The 9,937-nt window shown below is 39.8% G+C and overlaps 1 protein-coding gene across 1 annotated transcript; it reads right to left on the bottom strand.

Moving 5' to 3' along the window:
- Positions 1 to 188: 188 nt before the first annotated feature.
- Positions 189 to 5,691, bottom strand: gpr135 (G protein-coupled receptor 135). The gene is made up of 2 exons (XM_032546352.1): positions 4,736 to 5,691; positions 189 to 3,058 (listed from the first exon to the last, which is right to left on the bottom strand). Exons 1-2 carry the CDS (start codon positions 4,828 to 4,830, stop codon positions 1,699 to 1,701), a joined length of 1,455 nt encoding a protein of 484 aa, XP_032402243.1. The 5' UTR covers positions 4,831 to 5,691; the 3' UTR covers positions 189 to 1,698.
- Between the last annotated feature and the right edge of the window lie 4,246 nt (positions 5,692 to 9,937).

The raw sequence follows: 9,937 nt of genomic DNA, 5'->3' as shown, positions 1-9,937 counted from the left end.
CTGTGTTTGATAAAATCCTTAAGATATGAGAGTTTGGGACAAATAATCACTGTCCCAGGAAATAATCCTGAATGCCATAAAATTTTTCCTGTACCCATCCCAGTTGTGGGTGACTTTCAGCGCCATCTGCTGGAGAAGAATTGCTACAAACCTTCAATGTTTGCAGAGAAACCGAGTAGACTCTTAAAATCTTTTAAAAATCTTTATTGGAAATCTTTTAAAGTCACAAATTCAATGACAAAAGTTAGTTGTGTGAGACAAAACAATGTATCGTAAAAGTTAATCTTAGTTCATTTTTACTAAAATACTTTCAAATGGTTAAATATTGAATGCTTGTTCTGTAAAAATATGTTTTGAAATGTTTAAAATTCTTTAATTATGCAAAGTAACACCTGTTTCAGCTTTAATGTTGAGGGTAGATTCCTAAATCTGTGAAACTTTCCAACATCAGAGAGGGAAAACTGGTAACTTTGACTTCAGGCACCCATTTCAATTCATGAATAATTGAATAATTTGATGCAGCTCCCCCAAAAATCTCTGTTTATCGGCAGATCCAGGTGAAGGCACAGCTTTCAAGAATAATAATCCAGGAAGGGAACTGGTTTAGTCCACTAAGGAACCATAACCCTTAAAGTAAAATGAATCCCAAATTTCTAATTATATATATAATTAACCTTCCTCTTCACATCTGAAAACATTTTTCCTTTAACTCTTTTACTGTTCATGTTTTAGATTGAAAGCAGGTTTAATATTAATTTGATCACATAGTTTTTTGTTTTAATCTGCAGTCACCATTAAACCTGTAGATTCTTTTAGGAAACATTAATCATAAGATAACACAAAACTATATTTCTTTATGAGTGCATGCTTCAGATGAACAAAAAAGGTATTGATTAATTAGGAGATTGATTTGATTTAGGCTAACCAATGAGATTGTTTGTGTTGTTTATGGGCACTAAAGTCATTCAAAGCAACTTCAGATGTTTAGTTTTCTGAAGAAAAAAGATGGGAAAAAACTCAGCATGTTTGGCAAATTGTAGAGAAGAGAGGTCCAGAGTCCTTTTCCAGATAAATCATTTACACAAATATTCTTAAAATTGTTGTAAAAAAGCTGCTTAAATCAATGCAAAAGATCAAAAGTCAAGTCATGAACGGCTCAGATTGTCCTTAAAGCTGCTGTATGTAACTCTCATGAAAGAAATATGTTTTTTACATATCTGTTAAAACTGTCACCATGTTGTGACAGTTTGTTTAGAGACAGATAATCTGTGAAAATATCGACCTCCTCCCTGAGCTACTACTGCTTTCTGAACTAATGCACCACCAAAAACAACCAATCAGAGCCAGGAGGCGGGTGTTAGCACTGTCAATCAACACATGAACACGCTAATATTGGAAAAATAACGTACCATTATCTGTAGCCATGCTAATTAGGATTAGTATTTACTACAAAGAAGAAACTGTATTGTAATAGAGGGCAAAGGGGAGTGAGCGGCATACACTTGTATGATTGACAGCGCTAAGACCCGCCTCCTAGCTCTGATTGGTTGTTTTTAGTTAGCACTTAGAGAAAGTAGAGGAACTTCATTATTTCAGATTATCTGTCTCATACTATACTATAACAACATGGTAAAATAAATGGTTTTTTTTTATAAAAGTTACATAGATTAAATTTAAGCCAGAATTTTTCTGACCCGGTCACAGGCTGGTATCGGCTGTCTTTGTCTTCATCTCCCTCCCAGTGTTTGGCAGCGGTGTTGTGTCGTGCCGGGCGTCCCTGCAGAAGAACACGGCCGGGTTCTTGCAGGCCCACATGGCCACCTCTCCTCCTGCTGCGACCACTCCCGTTTTTCCCGGACTGGAACTCGACAGCCGGCTGTTGTTGGGCCCGGCTCGGCTCACATAGCGGTCCCTGATCCTCTCCGCCTGGTTTAGCCGGACCTCTCGGTTCCGGGTCTGGCTGGACAGGTAGGCGGCAATGTTTCTGGTCCGGTAGCCCTCCTGTCGGCTGCGGCCCAACAACATGCCGATGTTGGGGTTCCTCAGGGCGTAGATCAGGGGATTGATGGCGCCGTTGGCCCACGCCATCAAGATGGCGACCGTGTCCATGGCCGGGTTGAACCTGTAGTTCCAGATGGCCGTAACCAGGCCCATCAGGCAGTACGGCCCCCAGCAGCAGATGATGAACACGATCATGATCAGAACCGTGGTGGCTGTTCTCATCTCGCTGTAGAAGCGCAGCAGGTAGGCATAGGTGGTGACGGGCCGAACCCGGATCTCGGAGAGCCGGACCGTTTTACAGATGTTGTAGTGGCAGAAGCACATGAGGGAGAACGGCAGCAGGTAGCACACAACGATCAGGCAGATGCTGTATGCAGTCCCTACGCCGGAACCTCCAGGGTGGAAGACGTACATGCAGTGGTAGAACCCCCGCTTATGAACTCCTGATGTGGTTCGGACCAGCAGGTACCCGGGTAGCGAGAAAACCACCGCAGTTAGCCACACAGCCGCCAGCAGCTGGGTGGCTTTCTGGCGCCCGATCTTCGCCTGAGGCTGCCGGACGATGGCGTAGTACCTGTCAAAGGAGATCAGCGTCATGGTGAGCGTAGAGATAATCCCGAAGCAGGTGTTGAAGAAGCCGTTGGCCACGCAGAAGGCATCGCCGAACATCCAGACGCCATCTTTGCTGAAGAGCATGATGAAGGAGAAGGGGAGGCATAGCACAGCTGTTAGGAAGTCCGACAGCGACAGCGACATGATGAAGGCGTTGGTCACCGTTCGCAGCTGTCTGTGTTTGATGATGACTACGACCACCGCCAAGTTACCCAGACTGGACAGGAGGAAGATGAAGAGCAGTACCAGAGCCTGAGCCGCGACCGCCACGCCCTGAAGAGCCGAGTTCCCGGCGACCACGGCGCTCAGAACCGCCGTGGTCGACGGCGGCTGGACCTCGCCGAAGTCGGTGTCCCTCTGCTCCCGGAGGGCCGACAGGTTTCCCGACGTTCCCACAACAGTCTGCGTGGTGGCCGTCACCAGGCCGGTTACTATGGAAACGACCCTGGAGACACATCCATAAGAGATGGAGAAATGAATCAAATACTGATCTCTAACTTCCAGAGGTCGGTAAAGTTCCCAAATACTGCAAGAGTAAGAGCGGAACTACTTCAACATATTGATTCACCACTGGATTTCTATACATCAACAGACGTTCCCCCTAGTACGTCTGTCTAAAAATACTAAGTTGTATATGTTTAGCAGTATATTATTATTTTGCATATTTATGTATTTATAATTTTCTGTGTTTTGTTTCCTGTGTGCTCCGGTGGCCAAGCAATGGCATTTCGTTGTCAATTTCACTGTTTCTGTGCAACGACAATAAAACAAGCCTAAGTCTAAAGTAACCGTCCAAGAAATTACTCAACTTAAAGTAAAAAAGCATTTGGTAAAAGTCTACTGAAATACTGAGTAACTGATCAAATTATCATTTAATGTTTAAAAATTATGTAATCAGACAAGAACAAAAGATAAAGTGAGAGGAAATTTTGGTATTTTAAGGACGAAAATCACAATAATTAACATAACAAAAAATAACAAAATCAGGCAAAAGAAAATTTTGCACAATCAGTTTCTTTCAATTAAAAAATGCCAAAATTTTAACAAAAACTGAAGGTGTGTTTCTGTGTCTGTTTAATTTTTGGTTAAAATATGTTTGTTTTTCATTCAGTGGGTAGAAAATCCAGAAATTTTACTCAAGAGTAGAAATACTTCATAATAAAATTACTCAAGTAAAGGTAAAAAGTACTCCTAAAAGTACATTGTTTCCAAAAAAAATCTACTAAAGTAAATGTAATTGAGTAAATGGAACTAATTATCCAACTCTGCTAACTTCACCATCCAATCAACTCAAATAACTTGAGTGAAATTTTCCTGATTACTTGTGATTAACAGAAATCGATTCTATTAATCTCTCTGTTGCATACTGAGTGAGTTTAATAAAGCTGCAACTAATGATTAGTTATCGATTAATCTATTACTCTGACGATTAATCAGATTTTTTAAAAATTGGCACATTCTGCAAATTTTTTAAGCCTTTTTATGCAGTATTAGAAATACATTAACAGATCCAAACTAATTATTCGATTCCTTTTACAAAGAAAATAAATATTTAGTGAATGCTTGATCAATTGTAGCAAAGGATGTAACAGCAGATAAAAAACTGGTTTTTCCTTTAAATTATTTTGCTCAAACCTATAGGACAGAAGTTGGTTATTAATACGGTTTGTGTGCATTTTCCTAAATAAACAAAGTCAAAAAAAGTATCAATTGATAGGAAATTGAAACTGTTTTGTTTTACGTAGAGATGAAAAACTACAATATAAAAATAGCTAAATTTCAAAGGGGTATTTGAAACTACAGCACCAATATTACTTTGATAGTATTGATCTGATTCTGATACTGATTTGGTATTGATATTATCAATATTTTGGATTGATCTTTGCAATACTTTATCCTACAGATGTGCTAAACTGATAGCGACAGACCACAAAGAACATACTGTATATTGTTGACTGAAAAAAAACAAAAACAAAAAAATTTTATGCAAAATTTACAATTACGCATTACTTTTGTTGGGTAGTAATGTTTGTGAAATATGAAAAAGCTTAGTAATCTGGATTACGTTATTAAATTATGCAAAACCAGATTTTAAAATCTGTTTGATGTTTTGTTGGATCACCTGGGTTCCACAGGTGAGGCGGTAATACTCGGACCCACAGAGTCGGCTGTGTAGTTGGTTCTGGACTGTAGGGCCACGCTAACAGGTAAATCCATTGGGTTTCTGCAGCCAAACTGGTTCCCATCAGCTCTTAGTTAGTTCTGCAGCTGCTGATCAATTATTGATATCGGTCCGGGCTCCATCATCATCATCCTCCTCCTGCTGCTGCTGCTGACCTTCGTCTCCTGGCAGCAGCTTCCGGATGGAGAGGTCATGGACTGGCGCTGCGATCAATCCGCAGGAGTCCTCATAAAATATAGATGTTCCCACATTTAGATGCAAATCACACAGAATCCCCCAGAACCGGTTTTCATTCAACTGGTGGCTTCGTGTGGACCCGGTCCAGATGTGCTGGATCATCTGCAGAGCAGCTCAAATATTTCAGCAGATGGTGCAGTCAGTTCAAAATGAATCAGAACAAAAACAAAAGAAACAGATCTGGATCAGACCCATAAACCAGACTGAGCTGATGCAAAGATCCTGGATCAGAACCGCAGAGCTACACGAGCCAGAACCCCGATCGATCCTGGACCAGAACCCCATCAGAACCGCGCTCAGTTGTTAAAGCGACCCTCTGGTTTAACATTTCTAATCACCTCCATTGATCCGCTCTCGATCACTTCCTGTGTCCGTCATCTCGCTCCGAGTCGAGCGCGCGCGGACCGGATATTACGCTGCGGGCTCCGTTGTGTTTGGATCAACACCGCAGCTGTCTTTACGATTTTTGGTTAAAAATAAAAAAATAAACAAATGGAAAAGTAAAAAACCTAAAGGATCTCCTGAGATTCTTCTGAAGCCACGGTCCCCTCGTGAACGCGCTCGCGGCTTTGTGACGGTTGCCACGGTGACCGCTGATGATGCAGAGGCTCCGCAGCAAGTCAGATAGCTGCTGGTTCGTCCCCGGTGCTTACTGATCCACAAACCAGTTCAGACTCAATCACGTGATGACATCGGTCACGTGACCCGCGCTTCGTCGTGTAAAATTTTAATGAGGTCTGGTTCTCTTTGTGGTTTCCATGGTTACATCAGCTTTTGCACCATCTGGACCAGAAGAGGGCGTGTTCTGTAGGGTTCTGAATGGTACCATTTGTGTTTTGGGTCTTGTTTAGCCCTTTACCCCGTTTATCTGAAAGGAATCACAATGCCTCTCAGCTTTTCATTTATTTGCTTTTTATTTCTCATTCGTACACAAGTTAAAACTTTTGCCAAACATCTGTAACCCTTTTATGTTCATCACAGTTCCAGCAGGTTGACTTCACGACAGATACATTAGGTTCACTGTATTTATTTTAACAAAAGAGGAAGTTAAGTTGTTGGTTCTACATAGCAGTTTCTACATTTTTTGTAGAAGTTGCTACAAAAATGGAGCACATTTTTTGTCATTTTCGTCCTACAAAGCAATGGCCCCCAATGAGAAGTTGGCAGCAGTTAGTTAAAATTTGTCAAATTAAACGTAGCCAACATGGCTAAAATTAATAATGACAGCAGTTAAAAACATATACAAAACACAGCTAAATTTCTCATAAAACATTGTATATTATTAAATTTGTCTAAAATATATGTTAAAATATAATACTTGTAAAGAAAACACAGAGCTGATCCTAAAACATACCAGTTACAGAAGGCAACAGACAAAAGGACAAGGAGCTGTCAGTTATTAGCAACTATCAGTTACTATGGTAACCACCAACCGTCGAGGCCAGCGTAACAGAACTTAAAACACCAATAAATGTCTGGAGAAACAACTTGTTGACTAAACAAAACAAACAAATTCGGTAAAACGTTCCATCTATAATATTGTTAAAATAAAACCCTTACACATATGTTCATCAAAATCAGAGTTGCAAAGTAAAAAGTACTTCGTTACTGAACTTCAGTAGATTTTTCAGATATCTGTACTGAGTATTTATCTTTCTGACGACTTGCTACTTTTACTTCCTCCATTTTAAGAGAAGCGTCTTTACTTTTGCTCCTTAAATTTTCAGATATGACTTGTTACTATGATGAACAAAATAATGACGTGGAGTCAAAAAATCGGAAAAAATCCATCGCTCGCCCAAAAGTGTAATAAATCAAATGCTTCTCTACTTTTCCTAAATTCCTCCAACGTTAATATCCTATCTCACATCTCCTACAAACTTATATTGTATTGTTTAATTTTCTCCACAATATTTATAATTTTCTGTATTATGTTGCTGTGATCTGAATGAGCCGTTAAGTGCAACGTGTCCACATCTAAATATTGCTAGTAGTTTCTCTTTTGAATCCTATACCACCTTCCTCTGTCATCTTCATCCCATTCTTTCTGCCACTTTTCCTCAATATTTGCTTAATTATACTTTTTGTTTCTGATTTGGTTGTACTTACTGTGACTTGTCCTGTTGCCTTTTGACGTTTTCATTCTCTTAATCCCAATATGTACTGGAACCCAAAATAAATATAACCGTTAATCCCACCATCTGTATCCTAAATGATTGTTGTATTTCTAATGAAATGTCAGTTCTACTATCTGAATGACTGTTAAAAACTGGTTAGTGCTGAACATACAATATGCGGCGTCAAGCGTTTCTTCGCCGTTTTCACTGTTTCCGACAGTAGTCTACTGCCCCCTATCTTTAAGGAGGATACTGCAACACTGCGCGTCGAGTATAAATGCAACAGTCAAAAAAGCGCTACTATAACTCAAACTTCAATCTGGGCTTTGTAGGGGTCAGAATTCACTCAGCAACAAGACAGGATGGATGGATAGATGTTCATACTTTATTACAAACACTTTTTATAGTTCCAAGATTTGCAGATTTGAAATTAAAATTCTTAATTCATGTGAAAATAAAGTTGTCCCCAATGTTCATTTTCAAGGTTTAAAGTTGTCCCCCACTGTTAAACTTTATCCACCAATATTTGTCATATTCAATGTTAAACATTCAGCGTTACCCAGAATATTTAAGTTTGTCCCCAATTTTTTATTTAATCTCCAAAGCTTCATGATATCTTTGTTACACATTTTTAATGTTTATTGTATCTGGGATATTTAATGTCCCAAATGCCAAACATCTCCAGAAAAGTTTTGTTAGGTTAAACACTGGAGATAAATTAAACGTCCCAGATGCAATAAACCTCAGCAATAACCTTCAACATCAATGGCAATGTTAGAAATAAAAATTAAGGGACAATATTAAATATCCTGGATGTTAATCAGTGGGATCAGGGATAACATTGTCCCTGTTTAATGTCCCTTTTTCTGTCTCAGCTCAAAAGAATCTTCATGTCAAAGTTAAACATTCACAACTAAACTTCAAAGATTTTCTGGTTTTAATCATTTTTATTTCAGACAGACTGTGAGAACATCCCTATAAAGGAATCAAAATGGTCATATCTCCCAGGACCTGAATGGAGCCAGGACGATGGTCGGACGAAGGGAGGGCAAACCAGGACGATGGTCGGACGAAGGGAGGGCAAACCAGGACGATGGTCGGACGAAGGGAGGGCAAACAGCAGGAATGAATGAAGGTAGCCAGGTTGAAGGCAGGGTACCAGGACGGATTAAGAAAGCCAGGGTCCATTCCGATGTAGTTTAGCAGTTCAGCTGGGTCTGAAAGCAGCTTCTCATCAGGACGGCTGAGTTGATTCCACGTTTTCATCTCTGATCTTCCCAGTAGGAGAAGCTCGCTGCGTCTCCTCTCTTCCAGCCTCCATCGGCTCGGTGTGACGGGTCGACTCAAACTGAACAGGTGAAGCCATTTTTAGGCTGTGTGATCTCAAATCTTCCCCCAGAAGTGGATGAGCAAGTCATGGCGATGCACCGGTGACCCTTTTAGCTCATTACTGATGGTACTGGAGTCTGACTGCATCAAGCTGCTGCAGAACACATGATGAAATTCTCCCCCTGCTCACAGAACAGAAAATTAGATACAGCTCCAATGATTTTAAATAGACTGTTGCAAAGATTGAAAATAAAAACCCAACTCAGGGTGAAGAAACTGCTGAGTGGCGGACAATAGGGAAGAAACACCTCTTCAGGTCCTAACAGGAAGTAAAACACTGAAAATTGAGTAACTCAAAAGGTATTTACAGCCAGAGGTTAGCTTGTCACAGTAAGCAATAAATCAATCACATAATTAAAACAAGCTCAATTTCCATTTGCATGATTTTTCCTCTTCTACCAAAATCTGAAAGACAAAAGTTTTGTTTATTTTAGATGTATAAAATGTCTCCAGTTCCAGTGTTAAATGTTCTAGAATTAAAATTTTATTAATCTTCAAGAATGTCTTCTCACATTACTTGAAAATGGTCTCGAAACAATCATTTATCGCAATAACTTCTAGAAAAGTTATCAGCAAAATGGGTTCTGTTAACAGGTAGGCCTGTCAAGATAAATTCTACTGGACAATATATTGTCCAGTAATCAATAAACTTGGTCAAAGATCAATAAACTTTAAATCCTAACAAACATTTAACACCAACTTGAAAACATTTGAAATATCCTAAACAAATAAAATTAATAATTCTGTAAACAAAACTGTCAAAAAATAAATAATTTTTTTTTTTAATTGTCAAGACCAGATTGCCTGGAGACTTTTCTTTAAAACCAGTTTTTGGCAGAAAAAAAAAAAAAAAACATTATAAATTATGCAAATGGAAATCATCAAGCAATTCATTTATTGATTATTGCAACAGACAAATCATAGGTGCCTTACCTGCTCACATGGGAACACTTCCTGGGTTTCCCTCAGAAAAGCTGCTGAGCCTGGTGGAAGGGTCACTAAGGTCATTCATCAGCGTCTCACTGGGTTTTTGGGTTAAAAAAAAAAATCCCTATTTAAAATAAAGCAAGCTTAGCCTGGTGGCTCACCAGGCCGATGACTCAGAGAGAAACCCTGGTTCTGTCAACATTTCTAAGCGGTCTCTGGGCTGCTCTTGGTCCGATCCCTCACCTAGGAGCCGTCTGCCCTGGCGGACCCGACCCAAGCAGAGGCATGAAGCCTCAGACGGCTTCTAGGATCACTGGGACACACAAACCCCTCCACCACGATAAGGTGGCAGCCCAAGGAGGGGAAAAAGATAAAAGTTTTATTACAAACTGGACAATGAGTAGGAAAATGTAACCCGTCTATATGAATGAACAGTAGTTGTACAAACAATTAACTTTTCATTCCCAGTTTT

The sequence above is a fragment of the Xiphophorus hellerii genome, chromosome 19, assembly GCF_003331165.1.
Source record: "Xiphophorus hellerii strain 12219 chromosome 19, Xiphophorus_hellerii-4.1, whole genome shotgun sequence".
Classification (NCBI taxonomy): domain Eukaryota; kingdom Metazoa; phylum Chordata; class Actinopteri; order Cyprinodontiformes; family Poeciliidae; genus Xiphophorus; species Xiphophorus hellerii.
The sequence above is the reverse complement of the archived record's forward strand: the minus strand, read 5'-3'. Positions and strand labels throughout refer to the sequence as shown.

Bases quoted from the DNA above. Each gene is read 5' to 3' on its own strand.
- gpr135 (XM_032546352.1), bottom strand. From the start codon at position 4,830: ATGGATTTACCTGTTAGCGTGGCCCTACAGTCCAGAACCAACTACACA. The intron at 3,059-4,735 runs GTGATCCAACAA...ATGTGTCTCCAG, and splicing joins GCCTCACCTGTGGAACCCAG to GGTCGTTTCCATAGTAACCG.